At 37.9% G+C, this 16,981-nt stretch overlaps 1 protein-coding gene across 1 annotated transcript in view; it reads right to left on the minus strand.

The window, feature by feature from the left end:
- Positions 1 to 16,981, minus strand: part of slc49a4 (solute carrier family 49 member 4) — a 44,147-nt gene that overhangs the window by 19,499 nt on the left and 7,667 nt on the right. The window contains exons 2-4 of the mRNA XM_053626583.1: positions 16,806 to 16,899; positions 4,937 to 5,205; positions 3,344 to 3,473 (exon numbers count right to left, since the gene is read on the minus strand). Of these exons, the coding sequence (XP_053482558.1) occupies positions 3,344 to 3,473; positions 4,937 to 5,205; positions 16,806 to 16,899 (493 nt within the window). The remainder of the gene's footprint in view (positions 1 to 3,343; positions 3,474 to 4,936; positions 5,206 to 16,805; positions 16,900 to 16,981) is intronic.

Raw genomic sequence — 16,981 nt, forward strand, 5'->3', positions numbered from 1 at the left:
ATTTAACACGGGCTAAAAGGCATGATAACCGCTGTAAGACAGATGTAGATGTATTACTATTTGTTGAAACTAGGTGTTCAAGGCACATTGAAGTGTTTATTTTTTTTACCAGCTCCTCAGCTTTCCTGTCACACAAAATCTATGTGGCCTTTCAGCCAAGTGACAGAAAGATAAATGTGAGCGGGACAGCAGCTACGCCAAGCTGACAGCAGAGCTAGCGCTTGGCCAAGTGTAATTATAGAATGGAGCAAGTGCTTAGCAACAAAGCTTTCTCTTCTATGACTTTATGTCACAATGACATACGTTTATCTGTAGTATGCCTCAGTTCTACATGAGTATTAGTATCATATTTGTTAATATGTGTGTGTTTATTATTACTAAGTAGTGCATTTCTTTAAGTAGCTGGTTTTTGAGTGCTTAGATGTAAAGATAATAGTACTTCTAAAGTGCAGTTGTGCTTTTCAGAATGAATCACTGATTCACTTATTTATTTTTAACTGTTTACCCAATTTTAATATACCAGCTTATTATTCACTTATCTGTCTGAAAATCAGATAAATCAACATATGCTAAAAAATAATTACTTTTTTATAGTAAAACTAATAAAGAGATATTTATTTACAAGGGCATGGATGTAAGTCTGGACCCACCAATGATTACTGGAAGGGGTTAAGCACTTTGCAAATACATTTTCCCAATTATTTCCTTGAGAAAGTATTCATTGCACAGTATCTGACCGTTTACTTAAAAATACTATACATCATTAATCTCACTAACATATGGAGGATTATCTGCCTCGTCTTATTTTAACGCATTTTGCCTTCATGCATCAAAAACCAAGTATCAGTCATGAAATCCAGTCCTTCAATCCTCAAAAGTGAACACAACACAATTCGTAAGATTTTAGCATTAAAATATTCCTCAAACGTGAACGGTCTGTAATCATCCCCTGATACAAAAACCCCTGGCTATATCATTATGTCATCTATTAGCATTTCTAAGAGTATCTCTCCAATCACAGTATTAGAGCACCAGGGAGAAGAATTTCTCAAGGTCCCCTTAAAAAATCAGTCCCTTTCACCTGCATTTCTAGCCATGCTTCAATCACTCCTGTCCCAATTATAATCATCAGCCATGCTCATCTGCCCTCCTTATGCTCCAAATACAGCCTCCCTGATTTCCCTGAGTGGGTGAGCTCTGCTGTAAACCAACAATACATCCCACAGCCAGCTCAAAAGACTCACCAGACACACTGTTGATCTTTTTTCTGACATTTGGGACGACTAATTCCGCCCCCCAACTTCATTTTGTTGAATGCATTGGGAAGCATAGCGAGAACGCAAACCATCTGCAATACAAAGTCTTAATGTTAACAGAACCTTCAAGTATTGCTGTAAATCACTACCCCTGCCCACATGAAGATGTGATAGAGCTGTACAAGTGCTGATTTGGCCTCAATGAAGGAAATGTGTTGTGATGGATAATCTTTTCTCCCAGTTTAACCCGTTTCATTAACCTTCCAGCAGCGAAAACATCAATAACCATACACCAGTAAGAGCTTATTTGGATACAGTAGGTAAGCATTCCAGGCTCTTTATCTGTGAAATATTTTTGAACATTGATGGCATGCCATGTAGAATCTGAACACCTCAGGAACAAGGCATAGCAATACCTTTTACCCTAATCACTAAGCCCAGTTAATCCTAATATGCATAGCTACCACACTAATCAAGCACTGAATAATGGCTCTTGTAAAGATGGTATGAAGTGATAATATTCAGAGCATCTGAGAGAGACTTATGCAAACAAATCAAACTCAAAGCAATTAAATGAGCTATATTTCAAACTCCAGAGACGTCTAAGCCTGAAAAGAGAAATTAGTTTCGCAGATGACTCAGAGTGAGAAATTGACTACTACTCTGCAGTGTTCTGTAAATGTGGAGAAACTTTACAAGGTTCATATGAAATGCAGTTCATCAGCTAGACTCCAATCAGCAATACTCAATTCCAAAAAAATTTCAATTCCATTAATTGTCTAGATGGATGTATAAAATACACACCCACAAGTGGAAAGCATGCTGTTTTTCTGTTTGCTCTAATTATATTTCATCTTCTGTAGAAAGTTTGTGTTTGCGAGCAGAAACTCTGGTGTCCCTCTGTGTTTTGACCTGGCAGATTAAAAAGACAGGGTTCTTATGCCAATGCCGTTGGATGCTCACTTCTTTCCAGGGAGCAGCCTTCAACCCATTCCAGACATACCCAGGGCAAGGAACAGCCGTCTCTGATCTGTAAACAGTGACACTGGCCCTAGCTTTGATAAACAACTTCTATCAAAAGGGAAGTAATTCTGCGGAAAACTGTGTACACTGCATTCAGGCTGAAGTCTGCTGAAGACTCATGTGACCAGTGAGAGTGCACAAAAAGATGATCTACTTAACATGCAGGGACAGTGCCAGCCAACTTAAGGCTTCATAATTACTCTACAGGGATAGAACCACATCTCTGATGTGCATTAACTAACTGGAGCAGATGGTGAGGGGCAAAACGACAAGACCCGATTCATTAAGATTTTCTGTCACTTACGTCCAGACCAAATTGATCTCTTCGCCGATTGTTCAGAATTAGAAAACCCACATTGATCTCAACCCGATCTCGAAATGACTAGAGGTGTTGCTTAAAATGCTTTCGAAACCATCTGCGTGGTTAGACCAACATACCCTTTTGCACTACAGCTACATTTGCATTAGATTTCAATACACACCTACAGACAGTCATGTCCTTATGTTCCCTGTTCTTATGTAACATACATTTTTCCTTACATCACAATTCATTCCTATATTCAGAGTCCGCGAATCTAAGGTTAGAAACATGAAAATAAGAATGTCAAACGCTTTTCGGATTTGCTTTTCGGAACTTTCTCACTGCATCAAATGAGGAGGGATTTGGGGGCGTTTGTATGATCAGAATTAAAAGAACGAAATGTCCTTTTGTAACTACATACATCCTCTCATCCATAGGAAAAACACTGAAATACAACCGACTACCCACTCTTATGAAAATATGAAGGAGATGAATGAAGAAAATCCATTTATACCAACAAAACATTAAGATGGGTTCGGTTTAATAACTTTAGGTCTTTCTGTAGAGAAATAAAACAGAGCCACATTTACCTTTTTAACCCTCAAGCCATAGAGGAATGCAAACCTTTGCACTCAACTCTAAATGTTTGCTAGTGTGTGCACTTATGAATAGGTGAGAATCTTAAATAATTTCTAAATCCTGGAAAGTTCTGTGAATAAGTGTTAGTTGTTAGTGTGTTAGGACTGTGTTTGTACCCAAATACCTCAGCAATCTGCAGATGCTGCTTCTGTAGCTGAGTCGCTGGCTAGCTGCTGCTACGCTGGGTGGAATGGGCGGCCTGGATGGGAAATAGAGCAGCACGACGGCAAAGAGGACTGCAATCATCCCCAATTCTGCACAGTTACACAAAAGAGATAACACTGGTAAGTCACCAAGCCATTACCTCCATTATAATCTCACAGAATTGGTCAGGCTTGAAGATAAGCCTGTTAAGTATACTTCGTAAGTCTCAGGCATTAAACGCACCATGAGAAAGAGGGATCCCGAGCAACATCATTAACAGCCACATTCATCTTGAGTTAACTAGGCGATAGGAAGATTTATTACACTCCCGCACAGTAAGGAAACACATAACGAGGCGAATGATCATCTCATTAACCCTGAAACAGTCACATCCGCAATAAGTAATGCGATGTCTTCAAATTTTGAGATGCTTATAGTTTATGTCTCGATCAGTCCCAGTGTTTTATAGCACAGTGCTGCTGAATTCTCCAAACCGACAGATCAGAAGGTGTTGATTAAGTTTCTATAACAGCAGCTCTGACATTAGTAATCACAGCAGTTGGCTGTAATGTAAAAGAAAGGTTGAAATGACTGTGCACATTCTAATAATGTTATATTAAAATAAATCAACCGTAGGACAGTAAGCTGCCTCTCGTTGGGACGCAGCATGCCACGTCATTGATTATTTTCCTATAAACAGCACACGCTGTCGTGTTTTATTCTTTACATCGGTCAATGACAATGTGCATTTCTGTGTTTTCATCTTCTAAAACTTTCACTTTCTTACTACTAGCTTTAAAGAAGATAACAAAACGTATAGTAAAACATTTAAAAGCTGCAATACAAAGTCTTTAGAAAAGTATTTTTCATTCTATTTAGAAAAGTATTTTTATTCTATTTAGAAAAGTATTTAGGATCTAAGAAGGATTTAATATGCGGACACACTGCCAAGAAGTCAGTGAAGTTGTTGGATCTTTCCTGCCTAGTTTTTTTTTTTCCTGGGCTCCATCCACATGATAAAAAAGGAAACAATTTTCTTGGCCATGCTTTGGATTCATCCGAGTTCATTTTCAAACAATAGCATTTCTGTGAAACTCCCCTCGTCTGTGATTATGAGCTTCTCTGATGTTTATTTTAGGGATGACTGACTCAAGTCCAAAAGTGCTGTATAATATTTGTTTTCTCTGGGGAATATTTTAAAATACACAAGTTCATTCCACTGTCTAGTGTTGCGTATGGTTGGACATTTGCTTCTGAATTCGAAAGCCAACGGAATTAGTTCTTGCTTCGTACTTTCATACAAATAGAAGAATCTTTTATATTTAAGAGCGTCAGTGCTTTATTCTGTTTCAGGGCAAGATTTCTTTTCTTCCTTAAATACTTTAATTTTCTGAATCAGTTAAGCAGGACAATGGCAGCCTCTTCTTTAAGTACAGGTGAAGACTAATGTTACTGAGATCTTTGATTTTATTTTTTTTGTATTTGTATCAGGAATGAGACTGCTTTTTGGGGCAGGGAAAAAAGGCACTGGTGTAGTGTGGGTTTTGTAGATTCAAAGGAGACAGTACTGTACCTGTATAGAGAACATACTGTATCCTGTCCCTGATGTACCCAGTGTCAAAGTGGGTGATGCTGTTGACTATTTGTGTATCGTTGGGCGCTGGTACAGCCAGAGGACCAATCAGGAAGGAGCAGGCTGCTCCAAGGTAGCCGACCAATGATGCAACAGCTGTGGCTGTAGCCCTCTGATCTGGAGCAAACCATGTAGTGGAGAGTAGAGGGCCGGCACTCATAAGGGTTGGACCGGCTAAACCATTAAGAAGCTGTCCACCATGAATTAACCTGAAATTTGAAATGAAACAAATTCTTAGACTGATTACAATTCCAGGTTTAATAAATGTACCACCTTTAGTTTACATAAATAAAGGACTTTATAATTGTCCTGCTGTGGGCCTACTTATTATCAATCTCCCTAGAGATACACACTGACCAATGATGTACTTTCTGCAAATGACAACATGCCAATTGTTAAAGTATTTATATACAATTGTGTCAGGAGGGAATAGCAACACCAAATTGGTTCTGATCCTTATACTTATTGTTGGTTTTTTTTTTTTTTACATATTTGGACAAGCAAACATTTGATCCTCTTTGAAACAGTGCCTATTAATAAAGTTGATATACTCTATCAAGTGACACACAAATTTGACATTATGCAGTAATTTTCAGAATTTAAATTAACAAAAAAACAGATTGGTCACATGGAAAAATAAGTACACCCCTACATTTATCACGTCTTCAAATCCATAAAATTAGAATCAGGTGATCAAGGTGCCAGTGATATTTATTTATTTATTGTTCTTTTAATGCCATGCCAGCATCAGTGGCTATTTTCATGGCAAGATCAAGATAGGTAAAGTAGGGCATTCCAGTAATTCTTACAGCATTACAACAATAAAATCTTATAACAGTTTAGCAGTAACCATATGAGGTCCTTCACTTTAATATTCAATAAGAACTTCAGGATTTTTTCTGGTGGGGCATTTTGTAAGACTTCTTAATACGTATTTCCTGAGTAAAAGCATTGTCTATTGGTGACAACAGCAGGACAGTCCATTAGTATATGTTTAACAGTCATTCTTGTTTTAATGTACATGTAATCACATGTGGGAGGTTCTTCAACATTCAGTAGGAAAGCATGTGGATGTCTTCAGTGTCCAATATGGCATCTTGTGTATATGGTCTGATCGTGTCTGGATTCAAAGGGGAAATTAAGGAATTGTCTTTCGTTTATAACTGGGTTGATTTTGTGTAGTTTGTTATGAATGCACTGGGCCCATACCATTTGCCACTTTTTTGAGATGTACGAGTTTATTATTTGTTTAAGATATGACGGTGTGATTTGACAATCTGTAGTTCTTAATTTGAGGGCTTCCTTAGCAGCAATGTCTGCTTGTTAACTGACAGACAGTCCCATATGGCCTGCTATCCAGCAAAAAAGGATGTTGAAATTTTGTCTCTGTAAAGAATCCACTTTAGCTAGGATGCTGGCAATTATGGGGTGTTCAGTCTTTAAGGATTCGAGTGCTTGGAGGGAAGATTTTGAGTCTGTACAGATTAAAAAGTGCCGTTTTATGTGCTCTCTATCTGCTCTAGGGCTAGGAGCAAAGCACGGGCTTCGACTGTGAAAAGTGAGCAGGAATACGAATACCAAGTCGCGGTTGTCCAAATGCGACTGCTGCACACACACTATTGTCCCTTCTAGATCCATCCGTATATACGGGTTTATGGAGTGGGAAATGGCATCTTATGTCTAAGAACTGTTGTTTATATTAATTTGGGTGGGTCACCGTCTTCTTATGTTGAGTCAGATCCATTATGATGTTGGTTTCATTATATTCCAGGGTGATATAGGGCATGTATGTGTCTGTGCTAGGATGTCCAAGTTAATATCCCCGTTTTCTAGATGGGGTTTTATGCGGATCCCAAAAGGACTAATGTATGTAGGTCTGGCTTCATACAGTTGTAGATACTGAGGGTGGAAAACTGGAGCACGAGTTGGAATATTTTGATCTGCCTTCAGCTTGACTGCATAGTGCAGGGCCAGTATCAAGCACCTATTTTGAAGTGATGGTTCCCTTGCTTCAATGTGGAAGCTTTGAACTGGTGAAGTCCTGAAAGCTCCAAGGGAGAGTCTTAATCCTAGGTGGTGTACTGTATCCAACGTTTTGATATAGGATTTCCTGGCAGCGCCGTTGACTACACTTCCGTAGTCCATCTGGGATCAGACCAGCGTTCTGTAGAGACGCAAAAGAGTTTGCACCCCATCTTATTTTAGTCAATACTTTTATAATGTCAATTGTTTAAAGGTATCTCTTTCTTAGTGATTTCATGTGTGGGATGAAAGATAGTTTGCTGTCAAAAGTGAGCCCTAAAATTTGGTTTCTTTTATGACCTTAATGGGCTGAGTTCTTGTTCCAAGTACAGAGACTGCAGAAGACAGAAGTGCATACATACAGTCTATGTTGTAGATCATTTAAATGCATTTTTCATTGACATAATTTATTTATGCATATATGTAGCTGCCTCTCGATTATGTTCATGTTTTTCCCCTGTAACTGATACATAAATCATCAAAATAGAGGCTGCAGAATATGTTGGGTCCAATGATGTTTGGAATACTGTTGATTTTTATGCTAAAAAGGGTGACTGACAGAATGTTCCTTGTGGCACCCCTAGTTCTTGTGTGTGTAAAATTGACAGGGTGTTTCCTATTTGGACACAAAAGTGTCTGTTAGATAGGAAGTTGGAAATGAAATTTGGCAGGTAGCGCCGAAAACACATTTCATGGAAATCTTTTAAGATGCTGTATTTCCAGGTTGTATCATAGGCTTTTTCTGATAAAACTATTTTTTTGATAAAACTATTCCGTATAAATGTTTCCAGTCTTATAAGGTGATTCAAGGTGCTTTTTCCTCATCTGAAAGGAAATGCTATCTGAAAGGAAGTTAAAAGAGAGATCTGTTCCTGTTATGTCTGTGTCATCTGGAACTCAGGGCGGCAGTTCTCCACTGAAAAATTTCTCTCAAATGTCTCTGCTAACTTGTTAGCAGTTTCTTGTTTTGTGGGTAGTAGAGAGCCTTGATTCTTAATGTGTTGTATTTGGGTTCCGCCTTCCTTGCCCTTCATCTTTCGGATCATGTCCCATATTTTCTTTGGTACCAGTGATTAGAACCTGCTTAGAGAGTGCAGATGGAACCTGTCTTATTTATACCCCTCTCATATCTTGTGTCAGGTGTTCCCTTTATTATTAAGGTGTGTGTCATCATGCCAAGATCTAAAGAGTTCTGTAAGGCCTTCAGATAAAAGGTTGTCTAGGAGTCTGGCAAGGGATTTAAAAAAATCTTCAAATTATTTGAAGTACACTGTAAGGAAAATCATCTAAAAATGGCACAGATATCAAACGACTGCCAATTAGTCCAGAACTGGCCGTCCCAGTAAATTCAGCCCAAGAGCAGACCATTTAATGCAAAAAGAAGTTTCCAAGAACCCGAAAATTTCATCACAGGTTCTGCTAGTAAGTCTTGCAGCTGTTTATGTCAAAGTGCATGCTTCTACATTCAGAAAGCACAAATTTGACCTGTAAGGGGGGCGTATCAGGAAAATGTCTTTGCTGTCTAAAAAGAACATTAAAGCAAGACTACAGTTTGCCAATGAGCACATAGGCAAAGACCACGCCATTTGGAATAATGTGCTCTAGACAGACGAATCAAATATAGAGTTGTTTGGCCACAGTAACAGCAGACATGTTTGGTGCAGACCAAAGATAGCTATTCAGGAGAAGCATCTCATACCAACTGTGAATCACGGTGGTGGAAATGTTATGGTTTGGAGTTGCTTCGGTGTCACAGGGACTGGACAGCTTGCATGCATTGATTCAACTATGAATTCTACATCATATTAAAGAGTGCTTGAAGATAATGTGAGGCCATGTGTCTGAATGTTGCAGTTGAACAGAAAGTGGACCTTTCAACAGGATAATGATCCTAAGCACACTAGCAAATCCACCAAGGAATGGCTCAAAAAGAAGAAATGGCTATGGAATGGCCTAGTCAAAGCCCAGATTTGAAATGCTGTGGGGGGATTTGTAACATGTACATGCAAGAAAACCCTCTAACATCTTGGAACTGAAAAAATATTGCATGGAAGAGTGGTCATAAATTCCAGCAAGCCTTGTGGACAATTATGCAAAACGACTACAAGAAGTTATTTCTACTAAAAGGGGCAATACTAGATTTTGAGGCCAAGGGTGTACTTACTTTTTCCACAGAAGTAAATCACATCTATTATTTTTTCTATTGAATATTATTCTATTGTTCAAGTATATCAACTTCATTAATAGGCACTGTTTCAATGATTTTTTTTTTATCAAATGTTTGCTTGTATAAACGTCAAAAAAGCCAACAATTTTTCACATGACATACATTATATATATCTCAGCAGGTCAGAAAAACTATGTGGTTCGAACTGTTTCATAATTGCAAATAAACAGATTACAATCCACAAATAAATGCAGTGAGATTTACAAAAATTAAACAAATTCACAAATGTAAAAAATTAGATCCACAAATATATGTTAGCAGTTTCACAAAAATAACTTAAACTGACAAATAAATAAAATGAGATTTGCAAATATAAATTAGAACCACTCTCCTGTCATCATTCCTCCTGATCGACCATGTTGGAGAGCCTTCATAATATGCGAGTTCGGTGCAATATGACTCTGTTCCCGTCCTGATTGTAAAACAAAACGTGATTGGTTGGAGCGAGAACGTGCTACGATTGGTCAGTGCAATGTGGTCGTTATCCTTGAGTAGGGGTTAGGCTTGAGTAGACGGTGGGTGGAGTCCAACTATTTGTGGATTTGTGTGCACTCTTGACACTAGAAATGTTTCAAAATCAAAAGACGTGATCCACAAAGGAATGCAAAGCAGAGTTGTTTTTATGACATAAAAGCATATTTGTAAAAAAAAAAAAAAATTTGTTGGCAAATCTCATTTTATTTATTTGTCAATTTTATTTATTTTTGTGAAACTACTGACATATTTGTGGACCTCATTCAATACATTTGTGAATTTGTTTAATTTTTGTAAATCTCACTGCATTTATTTGTGGATAGTAATCTATTTATTTGGAATTATGAAACAATTCAAACCCCATAAAAAAACTGCTGCTGTATGCATCAGAAAAGTGGTTGACTACAGAAAAACAGTTTTTTTCCCCTGTGTTCATGGAAGATTGGAGAAAAGAAGGCCTCTGTAGGGAGCTTCCCGATGGTTGCGCGTTTCTGACTAAACTGGGCCATCACCTGTCCCTAGTGCACAGTGCGAGAGCTACCACAGATAGCAAACTGAATCCCTTTCCATCTGCTACAGCCGATATGTAAACAATTCCAATCTGAAGCAAAGGAATGAATGCACAATATGCTACAGAGCAAGACATTCAAATGGTTTCTGTCTTAAGAGTACCAATGGCATATAAATCCAAACTGTGATTTTACAGTTATTTATTTTTTAGATCTTTTGATAAAGACTTTTAAAAAATTCAAGACATCACAGCATAAAATTCAAATATGCTATACACAACAGTTCTGACCTTACATAAACAACACTAAATATAGAGTTTAACCAAGTGATTTTACACAGTTATACACAGAATCTATACTGTAGTATTAGAACATCAATAATATATTTTCCTGATGTGAGCCAGCCAAGTAGTGACAGTTAATTTGTTTACATCAGAGACCTGAAAAAAAAAAATTCTGATGTTGGCAATAATTCCACGAACACATTTACGAGCACTTCAATAAGCTGAACGAGGAAAAAAATCTGGGTCCATGTGTGGGGAAATAAAAAGCAGTCAATAATCAATAATCTGATTTCTATTATCATAGCTACACATTTTTTAGTAGTGTGATGGGAGTGTTGTCACTTTTGAAAGTACAACACTATGTTGCTTTATAATGTTCACATCTATAGTTTTACACCACAGTGCTGTTGAATGCATGAATCTGACTAGTCAGGAGATTGATCAGAACAGCAGCTTGGACTGTAATCCATCTGAAAGGTTTATATTAATGTGCCTATTAACGCTCCATATAAAAGGATTTTAAAAACATGCGTATGTTGAAGTTTTTTGTGAGAACTTAAAAAAAATTATATATATATATATATATATATATATATATATATATATATATATATATATATATATATAGGAAGGAGTCTCCAATATCAGTGCTTTGTAACAGACAGAAGTAAATCTGTAACTTTCAGTTTTCAGATACAGAAGAGTGTTCAAGACAGAGGACTTTGGGGTTTCTCAGAAATGTGACAAGCTGCATTTGTTTGTCTTAACTTCAAGACAGAGCAACTGTTTATAGCTGTTATAACATAAGTGTTATAGGAGATGCTGAAGTGTTAAGGAGGTAACTTATTTTGCCAAAGTTAAACATAACATTAAACATACATTATATGGACAAAAATTTGTGGACACCTGACCATCACAACTATATGCACTTGTTGAACATCCCATTCCAACGATGGTCCCTCCTTGTCTTCATGGAGCTCACTTTGTACACAGGGGCATTGTCAAGCTGGAATATGTCTGGGCCTCCTTATTCCAGTGGGGTGAAATCTTAAAGCTTCAGCATACAAAGACATCCTACACATTTGTGTGCTTCTTTGTGGCAACGGCTTGGATCAAGTCAAATTATGTTATTGCATGTTTGCAATAATTGCACTGCCGGTGCTCTTTACATAAAACATTTCAAGGCATAATCCAATATTAAGTGAAGAACAAAATTCAGCAAGTAGTACAGACTGCAGCCATGAGACACGGCTCCATTTTGTCAGCCACCATTCCAGCTATACTATAGTGACACCTCAATCACCGGCCTCAATCTCACAGATGAAATCAAAATCCCCAGCTGTACACAAAGGTAAGTCTTCCTTGCAAGACCAATCAATAACCGCACTGATCTACTCCACAATCTTCTCAACAACACTCATCTCACCTTCCATTTCTCTCTTAAATATTGTGCTTTAATATTTAACACCCTGTTTCCATCCTATCTTCCGTATACACTATCCAGTTGAAACCTAGACACAGCAATATTGGTGCTCATGGTAAGACTTATTATCATAGTCATACACTCCTTAAATAGAAATGGAGGAGTGGACAGGTTTTGGAGAAGAGTTAAATGGAAAGCGAGTTTCCTCTGAAAAAGTAGAAACCTTTGATATTTGGATATCATGATTTCAGATCCCAAACCCAAAGCAAGGAAACTTTAAGACTCTTCCATCCATCCATTTTCTGTACCATTTATCCTAAAAAGGTTCACGGGGGATCCGGGAGCCTATCCCAGGGGACTCGGGGAACAAGTCGGGGGACACTCTGGACGGGGTGCCAATACATCGCAAGGCACAATCACACACATTCACACACTCTGGACAATTTGCACATGCCTTTGAACTGGTGGAGGAAACCAGAGTACCTGGAGAAAACCTTTAAAGTACTGGGAGAACATGCAAACTCTGCAAAGATTCTTCCAATGTTAAAAAATGTTATTAAAAAAAATAAAATAAAAATAATAAAAAAAGCCTTTGTTTAATGTGGCACTAATCCAGAAAAAATTATGACAGATGTAACCCTCAGGACTGAGGCAAAGACCAAAGACTTCCATTCACTGTGCTGATTCACTTCCATTCTAATTACTGTATGAATCAAGTTCTCTGTGTGATCTGTCTCCAGGATCAGCTGACAAGCAAGCGTAAGTTCTGCTGCAGCAGTGTGGCAGAGGACAAGTTTAAATAAGTGCGAGTGAGCCGGAGTCTGCGCGAGAAACCCTGAGTGCAGAAGGAGCGTAGCAATTTAGACAGAGATTATTAACTTGATAAATATCAAAAAGCGGTGGCAGAGGAAGTCTCAATGCACTCTGATTAAACTGCTTTTGGGTGGAATGTGTCCATTAGTGCACTATAATTGTAGCTAATTGTCCCCTACTGAGAGAAAGCCCATTTCAGCAGAAGATTTAATATGGATGGCTGGTTGTTCAAGTTGGTCATATCACTTGCCTGTAAAAATAAAAGCTGTAAATAAATCAATTAACAATATGTGTAATAGTAATAGTAAATAAATGTAATAGTAAAAATGTAAACAAATTGATGTGGTGTAAGAGGAATAAAACACTTTGTGACATGCAGTTATTGGAGAATAATCAGCTTTTAAGTGGTAACAGTAACACAGCTTGTTGGCCTGCACCACTCCACCCCCGCTATTAATAATAATAGCACACGTGTTGCGTCTTATTCTGTAAACAATTAAATAAAAAACATCTGACAGAACGTCTGGCCAACAGGGAATTCTTGAAATTTGCTACTAGATGTAAAGGCTTGTCATTTGAAGTCATGGTGGTTCAACTATAGCACCCTGTACTCGTTAATCAGAGGCTGTGCTTGCTATTTGCATACATTTGTTGTAAGTATTACAATCTGCTTTGATTTGAGAGCAATCACTGGCATTCCCAATCAGCAACCACTGCAATATGGTGGGTGTTTTTTGTGCCTTTGCAGCACAGACTCAGACTCAAGCGTTTCCTCTATAGGCAAGACTGAGAGGGCAGTGGATTTCTCTGAACAGACAAGGTCTTGAGCGCAAATTTTTTTTTCTCAGATTCAGATCCATCTGTGAAATCCAAATCCAAACCATGAGAATTCCATGAAAACAGGTTCACCAAACACTGCATGCGTCTTATATACACATTCCTCTCTCTGAAGAGCATGCGCTGACATCTGCCTCCAATCTGCAGCTATTCTTTTCCAAGTGCTTGCCTCTACTGATCTCAAACATGCAGACAGTGAATTGTTGAAACTAACACTGGACCCTGTGCTAGATGGATCAACCAATTGACAAGAGCACATCATGTCTGAATTGGCTACAATGAGTTTCGTTCCCCTTCACCGAGGCTCTTGATACAGATATTTGCTACTTTTGAGACAAGCACAGGGCACCATTGGTTAAGAATGAACCTCATCTCTATCTACTCACTCTCAATGCAAGTGCTGACACCTATTGGTGACAAAAAGGATTTCTGTCTCCTGTCCATTTTTGTTTTCATTTAAATTCACATTAGCAATACAGAGGCTTAGCAGCTTTAGTAACATAGGGTTCGAACACACAGTTCACCATACACACTGTTTTCACACCTCCACTTAGATATAAGCAAGCAGGCTCAATCCTGGACTTAGAAACACATGAAATAAATTCACAGCATAGGGTGAAATCACACCTTGTGCGATGCAAGTATTGTAACACCATTGCTGGGTGTGAATCAAAAAGCCTAACACAAACATCAAACAATCATTTCATTCTCTGCAGCAAATAACATTCATATAAAACAGAATGCATAATGGAGGCAGATGCTAGTGCGTGGCTTCTCCGTGTATATTTTGCACAAATATAAAGTAGCATTATCTGTGTGCACCTTAAAACGTTCATTCATAGCATTAACTCGTTCGGTGAATCGGTGGTCTTGACAACAAAACAGATCAAGAACAAACTTCTGTACCGTGTCTGATAGTGAACGCAGATATTCGGTCAACGATGATTTATTGGCACCTGCTGCTTACATCATTCTTAAGTCAATGTTTGTTGGGACAGAGAACGCTTCATAGTTCTTGGTAAACAAGTGCCTTTTCAATCCAGCCCATTGCTCATGTACAACTTGAAATCCTTGTCAATGCTCAACTGTTGATTAAGCAACCAACCAGATTTGTAATGAACTCAATTAAATGTTCGTGCTGACAAAGTCAGTGAGCAAATTGTAAAAGAAAAGCATCTGGCACTATTTTAACACATAGAGCAACACTATCACTTTGTACAAGTTAGAGGTGTGTGTCGGGACTGTCAAACACTTACAGAAGCACTGACAGGTGGAAATTTCAACTGCAGTAGAAAAATTATATTATGCTACATGTTATTATATGCAATATTATTATTGACATGATTTTCTCTCCTAGTGTTTACCTAAATATCCATTCATTAACTCGTACAGATATTTGAATATTTAAATGAGGCAGAAGGCCTATCTCTAATTAAAACACAAGACTACAAACACGTCCGACATACAAAATTCCTGTAACAGCAACGAGAGTTGAGCTTTATCGGCTGCAAGATCTTTCGAATATAGCCATGAACAATACTCAGAATTTATACAGAACAGCTAAACACTACATCAGATATAAAACAGCAGGTGTTCCTGCTCTCAGCAAAATGGAGCTTCCCTTCTAGCTTTTAAGCAAGGTAAGAAATGTAAAAGCAACTTTATAAATATGAAATTCAATCCACATTGATTCCAGTAGTCTGTAGCAGCGGTGTTTCAATAATCAGACATGCAACACTTCAATAAACCCCCAAATCCAAACACATCATTAAAAAATATGATTTTATAAACAATTATACAAAGGGGTGTGATGTCTGTGGCTTTGCATCATATGAAACAAGCTAATTCAGAGATTCAATAGGAAATATTGAACTACTTATATTAATAAAAACAGGACTAATGAAATTCTTGTACAGTACTGCATATTAGTGGTAGTAAATAGATAGAAATGAGACACCAGTTGAGCCTGTGAACTAATGAGACATGTAATGTGTTTGTCTTAAAATGTTCTATGTTTAAAAAAAATCAACACAAAAGAACCTGCAGAGTAAGGAGTCTTAATAAATGTCTGTTTTCAATATGTCGTCGGCTGCATCCGAATATCCCTACTACCCAGTAGGCGAAGAAAATCAGTACATCAAAAGAGTAGTACGAATTCTCAGTATTCATATAACAGAAATACTACTGCTTCCACCGAGATTCTGCAGTACGGAACCAGTGGACACTGTGGATACTGCGCTATCCCATTAGGCAACGGGACTGGCGTGGAAGAGCTGTCAGAATCCGCACGCGTAGTACGTCAGGAGTGTACTTATGCTTACCACTTATACTGATCAGTAGGTACTGAAACGAATGCAGTAGGTACTGTCACAGTATGCGATTTCTGACACAGCCATTGTTTTCTTAGTTACTCCTTAAGCTATTTGGTTTTATTCCTCTCATGACACAGCAATTTCCCAAGCATGAAATGCTTTTCTTCATTAAACAATGACACAACCTACTTTTTTATAGGTTGATTGTTACATGTACTGTTGAGGAATGTTTGACAAACAAGTTAGCTAGTGTTATCATTTGACACAAGCTATAAACAATCATTTACTCATTTTCTCTAAGTTATTCTGACAAAAATGCAGCCTATTATAACAAAGCCACATAGTGCAGTGAAATTGTCCTGTGGTGGAAGGAACAACTTCACCCCAGACTACTACAAAGTGCTGACACTGGAGACTCTGGCCATACTGAACATATTAAATAAACATTTCCAAGCTTCACCATATCAACTATTATACATTTTTCTTAGTTAAATATCAACACTTTAAATTCGTTTATTTTTAGGTTTAGATTATTAGATGAAGTCCCTGTGAAGGAGCTCTTCCTATAGAAACAATAATGTATTGTGTTCTTGCTCTACCAGTACCTTGTGTCCTGATGGGCTTCCATGTCCTTTCCTTTCAATTTTACAAGGACATTACATAGTAGCAAATAAAATTGCTCTTCCAGAAGATGCAAGGTTCTTAAATAATAAAACAATAATTTACCCAATGACACAAACCATCAAACCACATCATAACTAAGATGTCGGGCCACAAGAGAATGGCACTTGGAAGTGAATTGAATATGGCTTCAAGGCGGGATGTGAAAATTGCTTTGACCTTTACAAGATGTTTTTCCTAGGATAGAGATGTGGAGTGAAATGATGCATCGTGAATGAGAGTCTTACCAGCGTCTGAGCTGCAGGTTTGAGAGAGGGATACTGCGCAGAGTGGAGCCCAACACCATGAAGAAGACTGTGAGCAGGAGAGAAGACCGCAACCCTGGAACACAGGTGACAGGGACAACATAATAACATGGTAGAGACCCAATAAACAGTGTAAACAGCTTTTTTTCTCTTTATAT

The sequence above is a fragment of the Ictalurus furcatus genome, chromosome 6, assembly GCF_023375685.1.
Source record: "Ictalurus furcatus strain D&B chromosome 6, Billie_1.0, whole genome shotgun sequence".
In the NCBI taxonomy this organism is placed as follows: Eukaryota; Metazoa; Chordata; class Actinopteri; order Siluriformes; family Ictaluridae; genus Ictalurus; species Ictalurus furcatus.